The sequence below is a fragment of the Dermacentor variabilis genome, chromosome 7, assembly GCF_050947875.1.
Source record: "Dermacentor variabilis isolate Ectoservices chromosome 7, ASM5094787v1, whole genome shotgun sequence".
Classification (NCBI taxonomy): domain Eukaryota; kingdom Metazoa; phylum Arthropoda; class Arachnida; order Ixodida; family Ixodidae; genus Dermacentor; species Dermacentor variabilis.
Window position 1 is genome coordinate 128776268 of NC_134574.1, and position 25998 is coordinate 128802265.

A 25998-nucleotide genomic window follows, 5' to 3' on the forward strand; every position below is an offset into this window, starting at 1 on the left:
TTGAGTAAGGTTTGTTTGTTCTTCACGAGGTGAGCATACTAATAATTCTTGAAAACCTCAGAAATGTACCGCAATGAAATGGGTTACACTTGGCAACACAGTTGTAGATGATATCCTGGCCTGAAACATCCACATCAACACTGCAAGAGTAGGGTTTGGCAAGAGCCTGCCAGCATGCCTCCTGAGCAAAGTAGGGCATTGCCCTGTGAAAGCCGCACGCACTCATCCAGCTGATACTATCTTAATTGGCACACGTGCGCCGCTGGCGCGAGAGTACACAAGGAAGAGGCCCGAGCATCTCTGTTGTTGCGTGGCCAGCTGTGCAAGTTGTGCAAGCTGTACCCACAGCTGAAACAAGTGGTCCGCAAGAAGAGGACCTAATTCCTACTGTATTGAATAACTGTTCCTGTGCACCATCTTCTTTCTTTACCTCGCTCTCCCCTTCTCTCCCACCTTTGAGCAATGTTAATGATGAAACCAGAGAAATAATATATGCGCATGTAATCTTGCCTGAGGTGGAAGTTCTGGACGTTGACGTTCTTGTAGGGGGCAGTCTTTCTCTGGCACCACAGCAGCAGACCTTCTTTAGCGGTCATCTCTACACATATGAGGCAACGGAAAAAAAAAAAAAGTCCAGTTAACAAAAAATGACCAATGGCCATACATCATTTGATTCTCGATTAACACATTCAGACCCCCACACCGTCACTAACATATGGTGGGGGTGACAAATGGGTGAAACTTAAGGACCGATTTATGCAGAGTCTTTCAAATTAAGGAAGCCAGATGACCTCACAGAAGCCCATGTAACGTCCTGCAAATTTTCCTAATCTTGATTCACTATAAGAAAGTGAAAGTACACGCTTCAAGAGCAATGAGAATTGTTTTCCTATATACTAAGGATATTTTGGCTGTTTAGGTGCAAGGCTTTGCTGATGATGAAAATTGATGATGATGATGATGATGATGATGATGATGATGATGATGAAAATTTATTCATGAAACACAGTATTGACAAAAAAAGATTTTAGTTGAACCTCAATTACGCATTGTATTTTAGGTGAATATAGTATTAGCCTTCACATTCACAGATGATGCAGGCTCAATTCGGTATCTAACTGCCCAATCAATGGCCCATGCAAGTACATATATCCAAAGTACAACAGCGATGATGGAAAGGAAGGATTAACAAGAAGTCAAGTTTAGATTTGAAGTGATCAGAAATGAATAGGTTAGATAAGCATTCAAGCCAGCAGCAGGCTTTGTTTTCAGATTTGAAGATCACTAGACCAATAAACCTAAAGCTGCATGTGTGGCTGATTGTGCTAGCAAAAATGAGCTTTGAGAGACCCATTGTAACAATGTCTTCATCCAGTGATGCAGCCAATAATTTTTTTGGCAGGAGGGAGGGGGTCACACACTTGACCAGGGCCTAATGGGGGAAGGGGGCTGGGCAGGTGGCATCCTGATACAATCTTTTTTTTTTTTCGGGGGGACGGGGGGGGGGGGGGGAGGAAGCGGGCATGAGGCCATTGTCGCCCCACATGTCCTCCGTTGCTACATGTGTCTTCATCTCAACTACCGTGCCTAAATTCAATTTGTGATGGCTGGTAAAAGGCTGAGCATACACACACACACACAAAAGAAATAAACTTGTCTAAACTGCCCTATAACATTACAGAAATTAACAGAGCGAGGGAGTGGGGGGGTTGTGCACACTACTGTGGGGTTATGTTTCTTTCCAGTGTGCAGTTGAAGGTCACCAAAGAAAGGAGGGGGAGGGGGAATGTGTAAACAAATGCCAGACTGGCACACTGTGGTGGCTGCGATAAGTGTGCCTGATCGTAACATGGACGAGCAGCCTTGCACGTGCCCCCGCCCACATAATGTCGCCAGTTGTGTGCAGTGCTGATAAGCTGAAGCTGGGTGGCTCGCCCGGGGTTGCTGCATTGCTTCCAAAGGCAGACAGCGTTGGAGAGCACGTACCCCAATGAAAGACAAACAGTGGGTTGTATGCTCTTTTTTTTTTCGCAACCGAGCAACAAACAGAGGACACGAAGATGCACGACCAACTGCAATACGTGTCATGAGAGCTGTTCTTGGGACATCAGAGTTGGTCATACAGCTTCGTGGCTGCCTTGTGCTTTTCGCCTATCGATTGCGCAAACACCACGCAAACTCCGCTGCCTGTGCTTCAATTGTTGATTACAGTACAGCAACTATGAAAATCCATTGCATAGCATGCTGCTTTAGGCAGAGCAATAGTGTGCTTCTCAGAGAGAGAGCATGTGCTTGCATGTGTCCGTGTGTTTGTGTGTGTGTGTGTGTGTGAAGCAGCGCACTAGGAAAAAGGCATTACACACATACATGAGATATGAGGACACACACAGGTGCTGTGTACATCTGTCGTTAACATGTCTGTCCAACTGAAGCCCAGTCATTTGCAATACAAATGTGCCTGCACGTCATCTATAGTTTACTCAGCGATCCTGGACACCACCATCGAATAACCACAACCACCGGGACCGGTCGCTTTACGCTTCGTCGTGGCCACCGAGGTCGTCATGGGCACAGCCATGCCAACCTCAACCATACATAAGAGCGAAGAAACTAAATTCCTACACACACGCACCTTCAACGGAGATGTCCTGGATGGCGAAGCGGAGGATGATGGTCCAGATGAGGCCGAGGGTCATCTTGACGTTGCCGTCGACGATCTCCTCGGCGCCGATGGAGACGAGCTTGACGCCCTTGGATGCGATGAAGTCGAGCGCTTTGTTGACGTTGGCGATCTTGTGGAAGCGCATCTTGCCCCGGTCGGGCTTGGGCAGTGTCTCGCCCGAGATCACCTCGAGCAGCAGCATCAGCTTGAGACCGTTGCGGAAGTCCTCCTCGATGTTGTCGATCTGGGTGCCCGCCTTGCGAAGGTGAGAGTTGCACCATGCCGTGAAGGTCTGCACAAAACGGGGGGGAGTGAGGAAAAAGTGAGCAAATTGAACGACGGCCATCGTCAGCACTCGCGCAGGTTCAAACTTTAAATCATTTCTCCCAGAGGGAAAAGCCAAACCACCACAAACTGCCTTTAGATGGAGGCTATAAATAGCAACACTAAATCAATTTAGACTAGTAAAGTCTTCTTTAATATGTATATTGTTATTCGATTGGCAGAAAAAGGTTGATTACTGGTCAAGAAAACAGAAGCCGAACTCACCTTCCCCTTTATCTTTCTATTTTAATTTCGTGCCTAAACGTGATCGCCGGTATATGTCGGCGCGTGACTCTGTGCTTGTCTCTAAAGAATTTTCTCATATTTGGACCACTTTAATGCTGTTCTCGAAACTTGCTTTGTTTTGAATGCAGTGTAATGGTTCTTCACTGATGAAGAATCAACTACGCCCTAACCAACTCAGTCAAAACCCATGACGTGAGAGCAAACTGGTGTGGGAAATGCAGACATTAGGTTTCCGATTTCGCGTTTTTTCAGAGTGAATTTCTTGCTGTAGAAGATATTAGACCTGATTAATCTTCAGTACACACACACACACACGCACACACACACACACACACACACACACACACACACACACACACATATATATATATATATATATATATATATATATATATATATATATACTGAAGATTAATCAGGTCCATGACGTCAAGATAAGTGGAATCGCAGCGGAATACAATTTGGTACGTGCAAAACAAGCTTCCCGCACTTCGGCTGAACACGACATTAAAACATATTGTCAATCTTGTTACTAACGCTGCCGTTCAGTTCTATTCGAAATACTTCCAAGATTTGTACATGCACCTCGCTTTGGCACAAGTTGAGTGAACACGCTTCTCCAGAAGAGCGAACGAGTGAGGTTACTCCACTCCTGAGTATACGATAACTCTCGAAAGCGGAGAGTCAAATAGAGAACACTTTTAAAAGTTTACACCCTTTGGGTCGTACCTTGTCCCACAACAATAAATCGTCATCTGTCTTGGCCGCATTTCCTTTCTTTAACGCTGCATGCCGGTAATTCCCAGTCACGAACGGCTTGCACGTTATCAGCGTGACACGGCATTCCCGAAAGGAAAGTAGTGAGCACAGAGTTCTCAAGAAAGGAAATGCAAGCAAGGCAGATGAGAAGTGAGAGAAGCAGTTTATTCCCTCACAAGAAGCGATATGTAGTTGGTACCTCAGAGAAAGTAAGCTGCAGTGTATGTGTGTGAACCATCGCAATTACAATCGCCAGCGACAGCGACAGATGCGATCAATTACAGACAGTGTTGACACGACTTGCGCAAATTGTGCAGACTAAGAGATGACGACGAAGCCTTATCACCCTCGTCCTGGAGGTACAGGGGAAATAAATATAAATAATTATTTGCAAACATCGCAAAAAAAAAAGAAAGTGAACAGCATCCACCACATTTAAACAGTCGCATAATCGGGTACTCTGACCATGCTGGAGTACTTTTCAGCACGTCATGCTGATCTATTTCCTAACGTTTTGGTGTTTCCGTGCTTCTTCAGGGTAAGTGAATAACGCTAAGAGTGAAAAACTCGGCAACAGTTGTTTCTGGTTGACACCAGAGTCCTTTGAATCAGATGACCCTGCAGACGGTAAACATCGTTCTAGCTGAAAAATGACAAGGAGGACTGAAGGGAAACACGACGATACACACGCTATATACTTCCAAACGGTAACAACATCTAGCGCCGCGTCCCGTAGTCCCGTTTTCACCTGTCCGTGTCATTTCACGCCAGCACCCGACGCCGGAAAGGCGTCCGAAATACGTTGCGTGTGGTTCCGCCAGCACGCAACGTATTTTGGACGCCTTTCCGGCGGCGCAGCCGGCGTCAGAACGCCCACTTCGTGTCGCGCGATAACCACGCACGTTCTCTTTTCCTCTGTAATCACGCGGGAAATGGTTTTGGGCCATAATTAGAGCGTGGCGTCCGTGCAACGCGCAAGCAGACGAGCAAGCAGACGAGCCGACGCCGGTCAAAGCGACGCTGGAAATACGCTTCATGTGGTTGTCACCTAAACACAGTGCTTAGGGGGGGAAAAAAAAGGGCAAGTCTCGGGGCGTACGGGGCTGTCGTGAATAGTATACTTTTTTGCTGTCCTGAAGAGTGACAGCAATTCTTTTTAAGAGAAATTGCTCGGCGAGTGCCGCTCTCACAGGAAATGCACACTTTTTTCCTTGACTGACGAGAGCGTCACCTAAGTATATAACGCGGTGCGACAAGTTTTTCTTGCGGAATCGGCTTGGACGTGTCATCGCTCAGAGACGTGGACAGCCCTGTCAGCCGATGAGCGATGTACAGTCACTCATGCACTCACGGCACTACAATATGCTCAGTGCGGGAAATGCGGAAATGTCTCACTGTCTTCGGATACACAATGAGTCGGCCTTACACGACTTCACTTCTCTACAAGATGCTCGTGTAGCACACGGCGCTGTTCAAGCAATATGATTCAATGAGTTATTGACCAACGCTCGCCGACTCCAAAAGAACAATATAAATTGACGCGTACTATTTTTTCACTGCTCTCAAAGTCAACACGCCGTCGTAAATAGCGGTGGAGTCAGTATATGGCGAAAACGAACACAATAGCCATTATTGGCCCGTTCACACGGGCGTTTTACAGCGAGCTTGAATCTACATACACAGATCTATATATCGCTTCCACGACAACGTTCGCATTGCCATGCAGTCCACGGGTCGCCGACTTTCACGAGTTAGAACAGAGAACTCTGGAACCAATAGTATGCACGGTACGAGCGGTGCAACGCCAAATGCGTCAGTAGAAGTTTCGCTGCTCGAACGAGGGAAATACAAGGCGCATGCGCTGCCGACCGCTCCCTTAGATTCTGGTAAAACAGATCTACATGGAGCCACGAAAACGGGAAACCAGCGCTAGAAGACGGGTACGGGATAAGAAGGTGCACCCAGATATCGCGCATGACAGTCTTCTGACAGTTTTCCGTGATCACGAAGACACATGAACCAAATACCAGTTAATTCTTGGAGTCGTGAGGTTTTTATTATGACACTCTGTGCATGTAGTACAGGACGCACACCGTGTCCCAACGCTAATTAATTCACCCGGCCGGCGTCGTCAACTTGTCCTTCACGGAAGCCTAAATTGCGGGCAAGAATAAACCAAGCCAAAAACCGAACAAACAGCGAACCCGGTGCCCCGGTGGCCCGGCTTAAGCCTCCCTTGGCCTCCTGCGCGCCGCAGCGATTTTCGAAAGGCCCACATTTCAGAGCGCACGCGCTGTTTTCTCGCGCGTTCCTCGGGGCACTCGTCAGCAGATGCTCCCGCTGGCTCGTCGTCTTGCCCCCAAACGACAGCCCCGGGGCGCACAAAAAAAATTTCGGCCGCGGAATTCCCTGCCAAGAAGGTCGAGGTGAAAAAGGAGGGAGGGGGGTTTAGCCCGCCCGACGCCGCCGTTGCCAGTTCATCGCCGGCAGCGGAGACCGTGTTGACGCAATACTATTCTGGTGGCGACCTCCATCCATCCATCCAGGCTCGCCGACGCCCGCGCCCCCAAACGAAAACAGGGCATTCTGGCGCGCACGAGTGTGACGGGCGCGCCGGGCCGCGACTTCTGCTGTTCTCTCCTTTGCACAGAAGAAGCAGAGCAGACGACGCGGGCACGGTAGCGCGTCGTGATCCCCATCACTCGTTTGCAGCCTTCCGCGCCTGGTTATAACTGCTCTGGAGATGGGGGAACAAAGGCGCCGAGGCGAGTGTAGAGGACGACAGGACTTTCAACTGGTGGTTTATTTCGCACGTAGTAAACACACATTTAACGGAACAAATGGCGGATACGTGCGCAGGCCTCCCTGGCAGATGCGGGCTACGTGACGACAAAAAGAGCGGACATGCAAAAGTAAAACAAAAAATACAGTACATCTTGTGGGAACGCAACGGCGTCGCCGTCTGCTATTAACTCTGTTAGAACAATACACTGCACTGCAGCAATGACAATCGATCGATCAATCAATCAACCAACCAATCAAGCAATCAATCAATTTAACAAACAAAATAAAAAAAAGAGGTCGCACTTATTACTGTATTGTTTAAAGTACGTCTGCTGGCAACAGCCAACAGACACACATTATGTATGTCTGCAGAGGCTGGGTTCGGTCGTCTGGAAGCAGACATTTCTAAACAACGATGCCAACAAGGCAACACTGCACTGCAAAGCTATAAGTGGAAGATATTACGAATAGGAGAGGTGAGTAAGCACTCCATGACCGACGTCATGCAGGTGACAGGTATTGACTGCTGCGATGATTCACGATTCACTGTTGTCCTCGCATGCAGGCGACGACAGCAGAAACTACGCCCAAGATACGACACAAAAGAAAGAAAGGATAAACAGGATGCTTCATACCACTGTAGGAAACATGAGAAGTACATTGAAGGAAACGCACGCGAACAAAGTTAAGGATGCGTCAGAAACCTCACACGAAGCTGCGGGGTCGAAACTTACGCGACGGTATCAGCAGCAGTCCAGTCTCCATTTCAGTAAGTGAAACTAGAGCACTAAGCAAGCAAAGCACACAATTTGAGCTGCCGTCCTTCATTCCCGGTAACGTGAGACCGGTGAAATAGAAAAAGAAAAAAAAAGTAGGGAAAAAAAAAAGACTATATACGTGCACACGGAAGTGTTTAAATATAGGCGTAACAGTAACCGCGACTGACAAGGAAACCAAGGATCGTCTGGTCGCAATACATATCGCGTATCGTAACGGACAAGACGACGTTAAGAGGAAGCTTTAGCTCGGGCTCAACTCCGACGCGGCCTATTCAAATACATGTAAAACGCAAAAACGTTTTTATGAGATAACCCCTGGAGTGATTTTGATGAAATTTGTTGCATTTCAAAGAGAAAGTTAAATTCTAGTGACTGTTGGAAGCCGAATTTCGATTTAGGGCTTGAATTTTCTTAAAACTATTTTCGAATATTTGACCGTTTGAAAAAAATAGAAGCACGAAGTTTACAAATTCATAGCTCTGCATCAAGAACTGATATCGCGGTTCTGTAAACGGCATCTATTAGATCATTCAAAGCGGACAAATTCAATATGTCATTTTACATCTTACGTGAATTTGTTACGTTGGTTACAACGGTTTTGCAAAAGTTGTATTTTCCTATGATTAAATTTTTTTATATTCATGTGTAGCATATCAATTTTGTCCGCTTTAGATGTACTATAAGATGCAATTCTCAGAATTGTATTATCATTTTTAGTGGTTGAGTTACAGAGTTGTAAACTTGATAGTTTCGTTTTTTAAAAATGTTCGATTTTTGCCAATTTTTAATAAAAAATTGACGACCTAACTAAAAGATTCGAAACCAACAGTCACTAGATTTTAAGTTTGTCTTTTAAATGCAACAAACCTCGTCAAATTTGGTGCAGTGGTTGCCGAGAAAAACGAATTCTCCTTTTACATGTATTTAGATAGGAGCACTCGAGCTAAAGCTTCCTCTTAACCGACAGCTGCTAAAGGAAGTGCTACCTCAGAAGCTTCCAAATACACAAAAAGGGAGAAAATGTTTTGCTTCATTGGCATCCACTCCACCCAATTTCATTAGGTTTGTCGCATTTAAATGAAAACGTTAAAACGTAGGAATTTCTTGCGTTATTCTTTCTCTTTTTCGTTTCTTTCGTTTTACAAAACGTGCTGGAAAATAACAAAGCTTAAAGAAACAGAAAAGAAAAAAAAAGAAAAACTGATGCACCTAATTCGTCAAGAAAAACAAATAAATAAATTCATTACACACGGCTCTGAAGCTCTAGTTTGGAGCAGTACTTTTGCAGAAACATCGCAGACATTTTGTAACAATTTAACATAAACGGTAAATTCGCACATCATATCTATCCGCTTCATATGCTCTAACAAATGCAGATTACAGAACTGCGATATCTGTTTTTGGTGACTTGTGCTTCAATTTTGTTTATTTTTTTTCGTAAGTTGCAGATTTCCGGCAATTTTCGTAAAATACCGCGAAGCCTTAGATGAAAAAAAAAATGCTTACAGTTGGCATGATTAAGGTTTCTCCTCCAGGGATGCCACAAATTTAATTCAAGTAGGTTGAGAGGTTTTTTAATGAAAACACTTACCAGCATTTTACGTGTATTTGAATAAGGAAATAGGAGTTTGCTCCAAGGTAACATGCTACCTCATTTTCTTTTTTTTAAAATTCGTTTCCGCAAAGAAAATACATTAATGTAGCATAGCACTGTGTGCAAACCCAGGTACCTGCCGTCATTCATTTCCCCTCCCTCTCTCCCTCTCTCTGTCTTTACGGAGGCAGTAGAGGCACTAAAAGAAAAACTTCTATCTGCTTTCGTCAGTGCAAGGGTACCAGAAAATATTTGTCTATGCTAGACCCACATTCAGACAGGGTGTGTGCCCGATGCGTCAGCTGTACTTCTCGCAAATGTAATGTTGAGTTTGCTTTAGCGCTAAATATTGTATTTCTTTTGTACATACGCGTTAAAATATGATTTGTTTGTGTTCAAGGTTGCTTATTTCTTTTTTTTTCCTCCATGTAATGACTCTCCGTAGTAATTCCGAAATAAAATAAAGAGGTACCGCCAGACAAATTAGCACATATCTTTTTAACGATGCCTCGAACGCATTATTTATGTGGGACGGTTCCGCTCGCGGTAGAAGGCTATTAAAAAAAAAATATTTGTCGGTTCGTGGGCGACGTTCAATTGGACCTTCTTTCAAGATTCGCTTGCCGGACAGAGCGTGTAAACTCAGTTGGCGCTGTCAAATTTATTTCGCGCTAATTCACTCACCCCGTCGATCACACTTAGATGCCCGGCGCCATAAGCCCGAAAATATACGGTACGGGACTACAGAGAATCGACATCACGTGACACGTGCGTTTCCGCGCATGAATATACAGTCGCGCTGACGTCAGCGCCAAACGATTCGAAACGCAGCGATGGCCATACGTGGGTGCCGAGGCCGACCTGTTGTCGAGGGAGCTATAGTTGCATGCGAGAAACAAATCGGTTCGACTCGTCTGCCGAAAGCACGCTGGTTGCCATAACAAGTCGCTTTCCTTTAAAGAAGAAGAAAAGACGATTATTAAAATGAGTGAACAAATAAACCGGTCGGCACGGCGTTGTGAGAGGCACAGCAAACCATAAAGAGGAAACCCAGCTGGGATTGCTGCCAGCGCGTCGCCGAGGCCAACCACTCGCGAGGTATATAGGGGTCGGATATTCAAATGCGCGGCCTAGGGAAAAAAATGCGCACAATAGACGCGCGTGCCTTTCATAGCACCAACCCATGAGGGAAAACTCCTGCGCCATAAGATCTGCGTGTGAGCTTCAGGGCGCCAGTAAATTCTGTCCAATGAAAACCTCGCTCTTAGGGCACTTCTCTCATCTTCCCAGCAGCTACGTTGTATTTTTTGTTTTTCGATAATTACTAAATTAAGAATTAAATTATGGGGCTCTACGTGCAAAAACCACGACCTGATTACGAGTCACGACGCAGAAGGGGGCTCTACGGAAATTTGGATCACCTGGGGTTCTTTTAACGTGCACCTAAACCTACAGGTACACGGGCGTTTTCGCATTTCGCACCCATCGAAATGCGGCCTCCGTGGACGGGATTCGATCCCGCGACCTCGTGCTTAGCAGCCCGATACCACAGCCACTGAGCAACCACGGTGGGTTCGATAATTACTTAAAAGAAACATTGTGCTTCGAAATAAGTGCACTTCACACAGCTTTAAACTAATTTAGTGTATCTCTTAACTAAAGGTTGCCTTTTAATGCGAAGCGCTCACCTCGTGGATTGTATAAGAGCGACCATGCGAAACTTTTTTTGCGAAAAACACGAACAAGTTGCCATTTTCCTTTTTTTTTTTTTGGCTTCGTGCTATCGTCTCGGGTCGGTCACCTCTTTCTCTCTCACTCCATTGAAGAATTCTTCCAACTACAGATCAGTATGCACAGAATGTGCACATTACGATAACGCTGATGCAAACGCGTACTACTTTGTACACGCTGCAACAAAATACACCCACGACACGACCGTTCTCCAAGTTACGATCACACAGACTGCAATCATGCACGCTATGACAGGCCTCTCTACGGTATAGCTTACAGTGAAGTGATAGAACAGAACAAACCTCGTCCTGGGTGAAACTATTTTCTACACATTCTGAGCAAACCGATTCCTTGAAGAGCTCCATAAGCATCGAACGGCGATAGTCGTTAGACACATTGATTTGCAGAAGATAAAACGCGATGTTTGGAAATATCGTCGTAAGGAAGCGCAGTGACTCTTTGCAAACATCGTGCACCCCATTCAATTGCGTTTCAGCAGAAAGTGCATTGAACTCCACAAAATACCCCAACAAAGAAACGCTGCGGGATTTCGAAAACTTTTTAAAAGGGACTTGCTAGGACACCTTTTGAGTGACACATTTAAACTGCCATATCGAAGTAGACGGGGTTAAAGCCCCTACATCCACGCGCCACCGCCGCTTTCTGGTCGGCGGAAACGTGTATGGAGGGGATGGGGTGTATACATGTATGTGCCTTTTAAACGAGAATCGCATGACTAAATCAACAACTGCTTCCTGTTTCGAACAATCTCAGCAAAGAAACTCTTGAAAATTTGGCCAAGCCTATTAGACTTGCCTTCCCACAAAGTTCACGCAAGTAGAGACTAAAAAAAAAACAACACATTTTTGTTTCTTTAGCCGGCACGGAATCAGGGTGTCTCGGTACTACGGAATGTGACAGCAGCGCCGCAGCTTCATGACGTCACAACTTCACTCCCACTCCCCATACCCCTCCTCTAACTCCCATTCCTTTCATTTTCCCGACCACTACAGCGGCAGAGCAGCAGAAGTGCACACAAAACCAGAACCAAGCCGCGCGCCCTGAACAGTGCATTCCGTTTCGTCCAGCTCCCCCTTTGCCCCTCCAACCGAGGGTTTTCCTGGCGGTCAAAATTAGACCCGGTTGTGAGTAATACGCCAGAGGAGAGGAAGGAAAAAGAAAACAGACGAGAGAATGACGTCTGCAACAACGAACGGGGACGAGCAGACGAAAAATCTTGCGAGGCTCGCGCCACGCGTTTGCGCACAATGCGGCAACAGGAGCTCCCGGGAGCTGGCGTCCAACCAAAACCATACGCAGCGTCAATGGGGGGCTATGGCGTGGGGTTTCAAACTATAATATTACCTAGACAGAAAACTGGTGCCGAGATGCTGTTGCATGTATGGGAATGCCGGGGGTCACTATTCTGGGGTGCGCGATCTTGTATTTATTTATTTATTTATTTATTCGATTTATTAAAAATACTCTCAGGGCCCAAAGGCACTACAGACCCTTTTCGCAGAGCAGTTCGCTCTAGAGGAACGAGATGGCGCTTTCGGCGGCGTGCCGCAGGTTGCCTCAGCGAAAGCGCACGAATACGAAACCATTACCGCTTCTGCTTTGCTGCTGTGCGATTGGCTGCCGGAAATGCGATTGGGTGTTCGCTAACGCACTGTGCTCCACTCATGCTGCAAAAATGCGGAACGGTAGACGGAAGACGCGTGCAGTAGTTGGCTGCAAAAAAAGATAGTGGCTGGCCTATTAAGGAATAGAACGAATCTGTGTGGCCAAGTTCACGGAGCGCTACTACACAAAGAACGGACTGCCTGTGTTGCCGGTCCTTGGCGATGCGCGGCTTTCCTGGAGGATTAAAAAAAAAAAAAACCACTCAACCACCAGCGTTATACCGTTAACCTCCAAAGAAAGGAAGTCATACCTGGAACTTCGGCAAGAGTGAGTACCCGCTCTTACACAACGATAAATGGAGTTACGCCGCTTCGGGACAAAGTTCCTCGCACGTTATCTACACACATCCGCCGCAACTGATACGCACACTTACGCGCGCTCTATCGTACCAGGAATAAGTGAATGGGCGTACTGTTGAATCAATGCACCGCAGGAAGAGTGACGGCGCCTATACACTGGCAGCATTCGAATGTGTGAAGCTGAACGCTTCGCGACGTTCCGCAGAGTAAGCCGGCGACTAGCTATAACAAGTCTTTGCTACGAGTTATTACAGATTACGGAGCATCTAAGTGCCAAGCTTCGTACGCAGCAAGAACAAATCTATCCCAACTGAGCACACCCGCGAGCGATCAGGCAGAAAATGAACAGACAGCGACCGCACCGAGGAACGTTACTGAGTCAGAAACGTGACAAGCTGCTGTTTCAAACTGTTTGACAAATAAAGAACGAAGAGCAAAACACACTGATGCTGATTTAATTCGTAATCGGAAAAGTCTGGACAGCTTGGAAGGCATTTCTAAACCCGCTTCTAGTATAAGTACCGTATACTCACGCCGTTTGGTGAAGGCGTATTGAACTATCCTAAATCCTTCACACGTCATCTGAAGCTGTGACCAAAGCTCACGCAGTGACGATCGACGATATCCGCCGAAAGAGAAGTTTGTTGAGCCACACGGGCGTCATGTACATCCGTTGTAAACACGGATGCAAGTGAGGCAAGCAATGAAGGCGTCACCACGTGATCAAACATGGCGGTGCCCATGGTATAGCTGTGGAAAGGGTCTTTCGCTAGGCCTTGCGCGAATGGTCAGAATGGATCTTTTGGTGAGGAAAGAACGATTCTGACCCTATCGCGCGAGAGCAAGCGAAAGGTTCCCTTTCGTAAACGTTACAAGGTCGCGCACCCCTGCACCATTTGAAATTCTGCCATGTTGTGTAATTTCGCTGTGTTTGCCTTTCGAGCCAATCAGCTATACACTGCAGCTGCCGCGTGACCTAATAAGAGTCGAAATGACCGCGATGATCAATGTAAAATTAACAAATGTGGAGATGCCAATGGATTCCACAACAGCCTCCAGAGTAATACCCCCGGTCACCCTGTGTTAAGCCCGAGTTAGAATGACGGATGTGAAAAATTTATCGAAGCTTTGTCTTCCTGGCATAAAATATCCCTCCTGCTTTGAAGACAGAAGATAGAAGCTAGGCGGCGATATGTCAGCGTTTAATTAGCAAGCGAAAGCGAATCCTTATTCTTAATCTGAGAATGTTCGGGATCGTTTTGGTAAATTAAGAGACCTTAATTTTGTTGCACGGCGAGCGACAAGTAGATGCGAAATTCCAAAAAGAGGTCAGTGTCAGTAGAACCTGTAGCTGCGCGAGGTGGTTTAACTTTGCTTCATAGAAAAATATTTATTCAGGAAGTTGCAACACGACAATTTTTACTCATTTTTTTTGCTATTCAATTTCTTTTCCCCGCTAAATTAACGCTCCAGAACTCGAAACCCTTGGGGGGGAAAAATAGTGGCGAGCTTCAGAGCGCCCCTATTATTTCAATATGATAGCTTCTCTACAAATCAGTTTCGTTTTCATTTCCTAGGAGGTGTAAGCATAGCGTGTGTGCCAAGATGTAGAAGGTAATCAGGTGGGAGGAGAAAGAACATCGTCCAGAACTTTTGGTACACGTTCCTGCTCGCTCGGTCGACCGCTAGTCGTTATGCGACCCGATGAAGCTGAACAGGCCACCGTCTTGTCATCGGTAGTGAAGCTCGGGGGGATTTCAAAAAAGGAAAGTTGGCTTTCCATTTTTCTCGCCTGATAATAATTCAACCTGTTCCCGCCCAAAGACATTATACTAGAGCTTTTTAGGATTTCAGTCTCAGGACGGCTGTGCAAGTGCAAACTGATTTCGCGTGTCTCTTCAAGTTTCCCTTTAACAATCAGTATAAGTTGCACGGATTTGGAAACAAAAGTACAGCAGACGACGTGCTCATTGCCGACGTCGTCTGCACGCTGCTCTCGCGAGTGCGTCTATTTTGGCTAGCCTCACACGCTAGAGAGAGAGAGAGAGCCTCGCGGCGGTGGAAGACCGTTTTTCGCCGGCGGGCCCGCAAAAACGAAAGCCGGCACCGAGGGCCGCCATTTTTAGAACGCAGCGACCCAGTCGTGCACCCGAGTTCCGGGGTAAGGGGGTAGTGGAGAAGGAGAGGGACAGACAACTAACGAAGACGAGCGGTGTTGAAGCAGAAGACGTCGGTCGAAACCAGCGCACCGTTCTTTCCCGAGGAGTTTGCACGCGAACGGAAGCGGTGGATGAATGGATGGCGGTTGTCCTTTGAGGGCCAGCCTCGCACGCGAGGATTGGTTTCAACGGCGACTAGTCTGCATTATCTCAATGCCTACGCGCAGTGACGCCAAAGAAGAGAGATAACCTAGGGGGCGCCACCTTCCTATATGTTGGTCAAAGTTTATAACGCACAGTTAGGCTCACGTCGAGTTTCTGCCAGCAAAGAAGCATCGGGCGACGCACTGCAAAGGTTATCCGTGCCCTCATGCACGAACAGCGATATCACTTAGAGGGCGCCACTTTCCCACACGTTCGTCACAGTTTATGGAGCACGGTTAGGGTGACGTCAACTTTCTTTCAGCGCACTGCGGAAGCAAAGGAGCGTCGGCAGCGGCGCCGTAGAGTTTCCCATAAAAATTACGCAGGGAAATCTGGCGCTGTGTATACGGGAGCTGAAAAGATGGCGGCTCATGCCAGCATGGGAATGATGAACAATGTGTGCATTTGCATAAACTTCGTGCATCTGGCTGCAAACGACTTCGTGGCTCTCCAAATAGACTATATTCAACAAAATACTACATTAAAGATACCATTCGCAATGATTATGCATGTGCGCGCACTGCTACTGCCCTCAATTGTTTAGGAACTCAAGCTTAGGAATTGAGGCCAACAAGCGTAGGTCATCATCACCATCAGCCTATTTTTATATGCACTGCAGGACGAAGGCCTCTCCTTGCGATCTCCAATGACCCCTGTCTTGCGCTGGCTGGTTCCAACTCGCGCCTGCAATTTCGCAATTTGATCACTCTGCTTAGTTTTCTGTCGTCCTCGGCTGCGCTTCCCTTCCCTTGGCACCCATTCTGTAAATTTTATGGTCCACTGGTTATCTACACCACGCACAACATGGCCTACGGGGTCCCCCCTATCCCCGTTCGCTCTCTGATCCACACTGCTCTCTACCTGTCTCTTAACGTTACGCTTAACATTTCTCGTTCCATCGCTGTTTGCGCGGTCCTTGTTCTCGAGCTCGTTTCTTAACCTCCAAGTTTCTACCACTCTTGAACGATTTTGCTAAGCTCTCAGTCAGGATTTGTTAATGCCTGCCGTATGCACTCCAAACCATTTTTATTCTTCTGTAAATTTCCTTCCCGTGATCAGGGTCCCCTGTGAGTAATTGATCTAGATAAACATGCTCCTGCAAAAACCCTAGAGACTGACTGGTGATCCTGAATTCTTTTTTCCCTTGCCAAGTTATTGAACATTACCTTTGTCTTCTGCATATTAATCTGCCACCCAACTCTATAAGGGTAGATAGAGCCCAGTAAATAAAGCCATAAGAACGTCTGAAGCGATTAGCACTAAGATTAGACCAATCGATGTACTATAGTCATCATTATAGTATCATTATACTCACGGTAGCTAATTAAATGACAACCTCGGCAGGCAGCGTCCACCCCCCCCCACCCCCACCCCACACACACTTTTTTTTTTTTTTTTTGCTTTGCGAGGTCTTGCACGCGGGATTGATTTCAACAGCGACTATAGCTCGTCCATAGCAGCTCTCTATTTTTGCAATTCCTGCGTATTGACACCGAAACTAGGGGGATCGCATAGAGAGCGCCACTTTCTCAGATGCTCGTCACAGCTTGTGACGGCTAGGGTGTCGTCAACTTATCTTTCAGCATATAGCGGAAGCCATGGACGAAGGGAATAAAATACGAGGGAGCAATAAACTATAAGAGGTAGTACTGCGTCATGCAGCCAGCCTTCGTAAGCTAACTCTCCGTGAAGCCATCCTCTTCGCCAAGTTTCTCTCTTTCTCTCTCTAAAGCAAAAAAAAAAAAAATGTCGGGCCAGCACGTGACCCTGCATTCGGCGGGTTCGGCCGTCTCTACATGGTCCCAGGTAGCTTTTAACCGACGTGTTTCGGGTGCTTAGGCAACTGCGCTGTGCACACTTCGCCTCTCGATATGCTCGCGCAATTCGGTCGGTTATATTTGCAACGTACGTAATTAATCGTCTTCGCTGCAACGTACTGGTGTGGCAGCTGCACGCTGCAGTCGCAACGGATGTCTTTTTCCGACGTTACTAGACCAGCTAATCTATAGCTAATCTAGTAACGTTGCTCTTTTCGGAAGAATGTCTGCTGAGCGCGGCGGTGGAAGAGATAACTACGACAAGATCGCGCGTAGGCCGCCACCTCATTTCTGGCTTCGAGATCCTCTTTTATAACGCGAAGCATTCTCGACGAGGTCAACTCAGTTTTCTGTGACGGGTATCTGGGTGTCCGGCCGTTTTTTCCCGGGCCCGTCCCGAAGACAGCGCAGTCTAAGGATGTGCGCCGCTGGGTATGTGTCGCTCTTCAATAAACATATTTGACGCCAACTTGAGTCACTTATAGGTTCACAACAACGAACAACACCTATGTGTAGTGACACCTGAGTAAGGCATCCGTTACACGTAACATGCCAAGTGCACACGACTCGGCTTAAATTTCACCGAGTACGGTGACACCTATACGCACAGACAATCCACACGTGACACCCCATCACGCCTCTCTTCTCACTTCCTTTCAAACAGTGCGCACAGTGCCGGCAGCAGACGACACTGGGCGTGTCTCCATTTCGTTACGGTAAAAGGCCGCCACTACACCCCCCCACCTTTTCTTCTCTTACGCTTCAACCTTTCGTTTTTGAAAGCGAGCCTTGTGTGTTCGCGCACGTCTGCCTGGTGCGGGGGAGGCTACGAGGCTACTGCTTCTTCTTCTTCCAGCCTCCGCGCTTGTGCAACAAGTTCGAAACCTCCTCCACTTCCCGGCTGAGCAGCCTTCAACGCCATCATTTTCTTGTTGTCTCGTCTTCCTTCCGAGTTGCAACGCGTAACAACTCCCTCGCTCGCTCAAATTCGAAGCCGCGGTGGCTCCGGAGAGAGTAGCATACCCCGAGCACCAGCCGACGCAAGAGAACAGAGTGGGCGCCTCGTCAAGCAGACGTCAAGACGCCTCAAGCAGACGGGCCGACCGCTAAGGAGAGAGATGGTGCGGTTGGAGAGAGAGAAGGAGCTTGAAGAAGGCAGAGTCGAGAGATTAAAAGATAAAAAATAAACTGCGCTAAAGAGAAAACGGGCAGCCACCACTCTTTCTCGAGGCGTGTATTGGGAATCGTGGGGGGCTCCCTCCTTGTTTTGGCTGTGAGTCATCGCGAGCAGCCCGCGGCCGACAAGGAGTTGTCCCTTGGGCGAAAAGGCAGGCGCCACTTCTTCGAGTGGGGGGCATATGCTCAGAAGCGCTGGAGGCGCCGAGAGACTTTTCAAAGCACAGAAAGTTTCCTTCCGGGGGGCGCGTTGGCCTCAGTTGCCGCGAGCGTCCTGGTACTGGCACGGTCCGGACGGATTGAGCGTCCCCTTCGAAAAAGGTGTGGTGGCGGATGCCACCTAGCTCGACACTTCCTACCTTTTTTTTTCCTTTTCTGCGCCTATCGTCCGCCTTTGGGACACGCTGTCGCTGTCGGCAAATAAATGAGCCTGAACGAAATTCACTGTCCTAAAATCTATTCATGTTCCCTGCTTTCGCGTCGCCAATACTGCTGTCGTATCTTTATATTTTCCACCGGATATCCACTAAGCTTTCCTTCCTAACTAACTAGCTAACTAACTAACTTACTAACTAACTATGAAAATTAATTCATGTGGTTTTACGCGCCAAAACCACGATATGATTAGGAGCAGACACGCGGTAGCAGAGCGCAATGCCAAAGCCATTACGCCACCACGGTGGGTATCTATCTATCTGTTAACGTAGAATTTACGCTTTTGCACCTCTAAGTGCTGCATCCACTCTGTTCCTGCTCCACGGGGTTTTTCGTCTGGCGTGTGGCCAGAAGCAAGCAACGGCACTGTCGTCTGCTGCGACATGAAAATTACTCAGTGCGCGCAGCCATTCAGGAACCACACGACAGATTTGGGACAGACAATATACATACAGTCAGTGCACTTAGCTCTTGAGTGCGACAATTACCCAGTCGTTTGAGCGTACCGGTAAACGTTATAGTGACTGCAGTTCCTCGTGCAAATGGCCGTCTTTTTTCTTCCTTTCTTTATGTCCGTGGCTCCAGATTTGAGGCCGACGGCCGTCTCTTTAAATCCCCGGCTCACACTATTAACCGTCTGAACAAAAACAAATCGAGAAAGAAAAAAGAAAGACAAAAGGAACGTAGGCAACACTGGGCGGTGCTCGTTGGTAACAATGTTACCAGCGCCACCTGGGAGCCGGCGGGCGGGAGCGGCCAGACGAATTAAAAACGAAGCGGTAGTCGACCAAGAGCGCAACATCTTCCGAGCACAGATTAGCGTGAGCGAAGCCGCCGAAAGGCGAGAACCGGTTAATCCAGCCGCGCAAAAACTGAAAAAATAAAAGCAAGAAAGAAAAATATGAGAAAGAAATGGCGGAGGCCGTCCGAAGTCAGGCCAACGTGGTGACCTCAACGCTATAGCTTCGTTCAAGGAGCTCATACATCCGACGACGCGGAAGAGAAGAAGAAGCCTCATATTTCTTTCGCCGCGTTTCCACTAGTGCGATATGGATCGGATCAGACAAGAGAGAGGACGCGCCAGGCACGACTTCTGGTGAAAGCATGACAACGCAGACGAAACAAAAAAGGTATATAGAGAAGCAGACGAGAAAAAAGTAAAGCAAGGAAGAAAGAAGCAGACGACAGAGAAGAAGAACAGAAGAACGCGTTACGCCCCCGAGCGCTAACACGAGACGCATGGGACGGTTTCGTTTCAAAGAGGCGCCGTCACAAACCAAGAACAAAAGAAACGTTAGCAACTATCGTCTCCGTTGTTACTGTTTTGATGTTCAAAGGAAAATTATGGAGGAGGATAAGCTGCGGCCTAGAGTTACTGTATATCGTAACTGCCCCACCTGTCGGCGAACAGGCGAACCCATCCGCGGCCGAGAAAAGGAAGGAGAAAAGGGCGACATCAAAGGGCCGAGAGGAAGATAAACTATTTATGAATGACTCTCAGTCCGAACCGCAGCTGTTAGAGTCCATCTGAGCTCCTGGTCTTGATGGTGAATCCATTTGGCTGGATCTAATAATGTGTTTCACGTGGGTTACCAGCAGTGGCCATAGTAGTGTAGGGTGTAGGGTGCTCTTGCGGTGTGGCGGTCCCGCTTTCCAAAGTGTAGGGAAGAGGCGAGGAAAACGAATATACACTTGACAAAACATTTTTCGTTGGTAACTCCATCTTCAAAAGTTCTCGTACACTTGGTATAAAAGATCTCGAGACGAAGTGCAGTGACCAGCGTTTCGCGGAAACATTCGCCAAAGAAAGAAAGGAATAAATAAATAAATAAATTAAGAGAGAGAGAGAAATACAGATAAGGAACGACATATAGATAAATAGATAAAGAAATATAGATAAACAGTGACACAGGCTGACAACAAAAGACAGAAACTAAGAAAGAAAAAGTGCGGCCTTCGAAACTCTGCCGCCAACGCGCGCGACACCGACACTGTCAGGGGAACCGGGCCAATCTTGCAGTCTCCGTCGAATGCTCGTAAAATCGTCATCCGGCGCTATCCCCGTCAGCAGATCTCACCACCGGCACACATTACATACACAAACAACATACGCAATGCTCGAGCTGTCTATCGCGTGTCGTTCCCATTTCCATCCATGCATGCATGCATGCAGGGAGGAGCTGCACCCTCGACGGGCGCCCCCCCCCCCCCCCCCTTCTTTTTTTCTCGTCTCTGTGCATTTCCGCAACATGCGGTTTCTGTCGCGAAGGCAAAACCAGGAGCTTATACACAGTGAAGGACTTCGGTAAAACGGCTCTTTCCGAGCAGACGGCGTGCGGCTTTCCTCTTATTGCCTTGACGACTAAGTGGGTTTTCTTCTTCATCCCGACCTCGCGAGTTTTTTTTTTCCTACATCACCGCGGACTTCTCTCAATGAAACTACTTAAGGAGAAGCTATCCAAGAACGACGAGGAGAAAGGACGGATAAACAATCCATCGGGCCGCCGTAGCAGACGACGCCTGCATGCGCAAGAAGCAGACGGACGCCCACTCTGGGTTTTGTCCTCAATTTTTTTTTTTTAAATCGACTAGCAAATATGTCGTCGTTGTTTCTACTTGTTAAAGGACGTTCTTCAGGTGTACGACTCTATATTTATTCTATAGGCGCAACGAAGGTTCGTTTATCGCTGCAAAAAGAAAAATGAGGGCTAAACAGTGCTTTTTAGAATTTCGTGCCGAAACCTCGGAGCCAGTACCGTCAGTGTGACGTCACGGATTTCAAATTATATTTTCGTACTTGTGCCACCGTGGCTCATTAAAAGTTCACCAAACTAGCTGAGTTCCATCTCTGGATCTTTTGCAATACAATGTGGCCCATCTTCAACGATGAACATTTAAGAGGGAGCTTTAGCTCGGGTGCTCCTATTTAAATACATGTAAAAGGAGAATTCGTGTTTTTCGGCAACCACTGCACCAAATTTGACGAGGTTTGTTGTATTCAAAGAAAAACTTAAAATCTAGTGACTGTTGGTGTCGAATTTCTGATTTAGTTCGTCAATTTTTTATTACAGAATGAGAAAAATAGAAAATTTTCAGAAAACGAAACTGTCAAGTTTACAACTGTAGAACACAGCAAGGAAAAAGTGATACCAAAATTTAGTGAATTGCATCTGAAAGTAGATCTAAAGCGGACAAAATTGATATGTTACACATGAATGTAAAGATATTCAGTAATATGGAAATACAGCCTTTGCAGAAGTACACGACGTAACAAATTCACGTAAGGTATAAATTTACATATCGAATTTGTCCACTTTCTATGATCTAGTGGTTGCCGCTTATAGAACCGCGATATCTGTTCTTGGTGCAGAGCTATTACTTTGTAAACTTCGTGTTTCTATTCTTTTTTTTTTCATACTTTCAAATTTTGAAAGTTCACAGAATTCAGGCCCTAAATCGAAATTCCGCTTCCAACAGTCACTATAATTTAACGTTCTCTCTCAAATGCTACAAATTTCATTAAAATCGGTCCAGACGTTATCTCAGGAAAGCGTTTTTGCGTTTTACATGTATTTTAATAGGCCGCGTCGGAGTTTGGCCCAAGCTAAAGCTTCCCCTTAAGCCCTTATGTGCCACGCTACTATACCGAATTCTGACCAGAAGTGGCCAAATTTTAAATTTTGCGTCTTTTCTGGCTTGCCAAGTCTTAATTCTCACGGTAAGAGTGGCTTTCTTTTTATTGCAGAAGGGCAATTACTAATACAGTTGAAATAACTTTTCTCTTTAGTGTCCCGTTGTAAGCGGTCTCCGACGCTCTAGGATACACTGATTGGCGCTCGACCGCGTAATAGACGAGCAAAGCGCAATGACTCAAGAAGACGGGCGCTTCCAGTGAAAAAGGTTGTGCAATCGCCGCTGCGCATGGACGAGGAAGTCATAAAGACTCGTGATGCATGTCAAAGGAATCTGCAGGTTCACTACAATGTAGACACCGCGCGTGCCCGAGACGAGGCAATAGTGTTAGCGTATTGCAGACGGTCTGTCGCCTGCGGCGAGGGTGGCAACCGATGCACACGAAGACGACGCCAGATGAGCGTGCGCCACTGAAGCGCGACGGAAGACGCAGAAATTAATTGCTGACGCCTCTTCTGCGTGGGGGATCACGAACGCACTGCGATGGCGGGTAGCGACAGCTGCTTTGGACGTATCGTCTGCTTCACCGAAAAAGCAGACGAAAATTCGGAGAAAGCGGAGCACTGCCGGGAAGAACGGTCGTCTGCTATGTTATTCAGGATAAATGAGACAGGCAGCTAGGGCCCCCTATCTAGTACAGACGATACATAATGTCGCCAAGCCGGGACAGTGTTTGCTGCTTAATTACATAGTTAAGCACCAATCACTGGTTAAGGGAGCGTTCGCAAGGCATACAGTAACGCAAGTTACAGACCATCGACATGATCGCTAACTTAAGGGCTTTTATCATAAAAAAAGAATACTACATATGCATATCATTCAATGTTGGATATACGTTGTGAAACACACAACATATGTCTTTCATGTGCTCTGTATATGTTTTTTTCTATTAAGATCGGTTGAAAGGTGTACTTGATCGTGTCGTCTGCCCCTTATTGTATTCCCGTCTGTTCTGCGTTGCCTTTAGCCATGGCTTAAGTAGAATGCAGCCCCCATCTCGAACGCTTAATTTGTGTACAGCACATTAAGAAGCTACAATTCTCAGCGACGCTACAGATAAGGAAGTTTATTAGTTCACTATGGTCGTAATGAATAGCTCAGCAACATCAGCTAAAACCTGCTTTAGAAATTATATACGATTAGTTCCATCGATACCGAAGAGTAGATAACCTCTCACGCACGAAACCAAACGAAGTCTCGAGCCCGCGGTATAATAATGATATAAAATAATACAAAATATAAATAATATTAGGCGGCAGAAGTGGGCGCCACTCGAAATTTACATTGTTCGTTCATGTAGCAGAAGTGTTCCATACGCGGAAGACGGAAAAACGAAAGCCTAGCTGCGACACAGAGAAAGCCACGAATGCATGCACGTCTTGCGAGTGACCCGGCACTTGAGCTGGAAAGCAAGTCGCATACATACTCCTTTTACGCTACCGCTATTTCAAACTTCCGCCACGGCACGGTTGAATGGTCACGCGGCACGATATCGCCCTTTTTCTTTACTATTATTATTCTACTGCATCTCGCACTTCACGGCCGAGCGCCATTTCCGCGTTTCATAACACCACCTCGGTATATTACGCAGGGCCGTCGATGTTCGAATCGAGATCGTATCGAAAGCCGCGGAGATGCGTGAACGGCAAAAGCAGACGACGCCGCACTTCTTACACTTATCGTCTGTATTCAAAGAGGTTTCGAGTGCCAGAATTTCGCAGACGACCGTAGATGTTTCTACACTTATCGTCTGTATTCAAAGAGGTTTCGAGTGCCAGAATTTCGCAGACGACCGTAGATGTTTCTATGCGTCGGAAGTTTGCGAGAGCGGAGGAGGAAAATAAGTTCCGTGTTTACCGGTACGTAGCTCAACGTCTTTTCTGAAGCGAACTGAGAGTTTCACGCCGACCTAACTTTCGGCACAAAACGAAAAATAAAGAAAACAATAAATGTGCAACGTTTACACAACGCAAACGTACGCATTGTGCTTGAAACGACACTGCGTTTTCCTTTTGTGTCAGCAGCTAAGCGCCCACTGTCATGAGAAAGAACAGTACGAAGTGCAGAAATCCGGCGGTAAACAGCAACCTTGCTATGTTTTTTTTTTTCATTCATTTATCATTCTTTTTTTTTTTTCATTTGACATGCGGACTTTGCTAGCAGACGACGCCATTGCGCGGCACAGACAGACATCGACGACAGTATATAGGACGCGCAGAAGTTGCGAAAGCTGGCCTCGCCAGACGTTCGGGCCATGAGCAGGAACTCTCGAATCGAATCAAGCTGAAGACACAGATTGGAGGCTCCTATCTAAATACGTGGTAACGGAGAAATCGTTTTTCTCGGCAACAAAAACAGCAAATTTGATGAAGGTTCTTGGATTAAAAACAAGAACAAAAGTTATAATCTAGTGACTGAAGCAAGCAGATTTTTTTTTTATTTAGGCCGCCGATTTTTTAATAAGTATTGTTGAAAACTGCGAAATTTTAAAAAAATATAAACTTTACAAAATAGAAGTCGGCAACGAAAGACAATATTCCTATTCTGCGAACTGCACCTAATAATAGTACATCTAAAGCGGTCAAAATTGATGTACATTACACCCCTTTCAGGTAGACCAGTAATTTGTGGCAGTGGTGATGGTTAACCTGGCGTACATAGCCGGCAACTGTTCCGCCTGAGCCTGTGTGCGTCCCCGGTTGTCGAAGGGCCACCTGTCTCGAACGAATGCAATCGGCAGTCGTTGCACCCTCCTCCCGACTGCCGCGGGGACTGTCCGGGGAAAACGACGTCTTCAAAGGTCATCTGCGAAAGACCATTCTTTTGCAGGTTGTCGACCATCCCTTTATCGTGTGTCGAACTGAGGGCATAGCCAAATGAAATGTTCGATGCCGCCGATATCACCGCAGAAGGCACAGAGCGGGGAAGCGCATCGGCCAGTCTCGAATAACCCAAGTACACGGAGTCGGTTCTGTCGCGGTACAACAGCGTCGCTTCTTCGCGAGGAAGTCCGTGGGTCACGCAGGCTTGGTTTTTGAACACACACGTATTTGAAGACATTCATGTGAACGGAGGAAATTCGACTTGGACCCCATCTTAAAGCTTCCTCTTTAGAGCACTGATTAGAAGGTTTAGATTTGAAGATTATAAATCCCTTCGATTCATTTCGTGAACCAGCTTGCGCGTCTGATTAGTGCCCCGTTCCACTTGCACCAGCCCTGCGCCCACTCTCCCTGCACTGTGGTGAAGCGAACTCGAGCGAGTGAATTAAATGAACCATATATATATATATATATATATATATATATATATATATATATATATATATATATATATATATATATATATATATATATATACACACACACACACAAACGCCGGGAGAAGCGGTGAATGACGCAAGCGGTGCACGTGTACACGTGGCAGACGATCGAGTACGGCGATCAAGTGTATGCGTAGCCTCCCCCCCCCCCTCCCCCATCTCGAGGCACGTGCCTCACGTGACCCGAAACCTGCTGCGTTCCCCTCGTGGCATACTGCGCAGGCAGTATCGCCCTGTGCACGTTCGTATGCATAGCTTGTCGCACTCACGTAGCAGGAACGGGGGGGAGGGACGTGACCACCCAACACCGTCTCGACAGAAAAGGAGC

At 46.9% G+C, this 25998-nt stretch overlaps 1 protein-coding gene across 2 annotated transcripts in view; it reads right to left on the bottom strand.

The window, feature by feature from the left end:
• The window catches only part of Actn (alpha actinin), a 105953-nt gene that overhangs the window by 22883 nt on the left and 57072 nt on the right, over positions 1–25998 (bottom strand). For both annotated transcript variants that reach the window (XM_075699239.1, XM_075699240.1), the window contains exons 2-3: positions 2633–2954; positions 511–598 (exon numbers count right to left, since the gene is read on the bottom strand). In XM_075699239.1, the coding sequence (XP_075555354.1) occupies positions 511–598; positions 2633–2954 (410 nt within the window). The remainder of the gene's footprint in view (positions 1–510; positions 599–2632; positions 2955–25998) is intronic.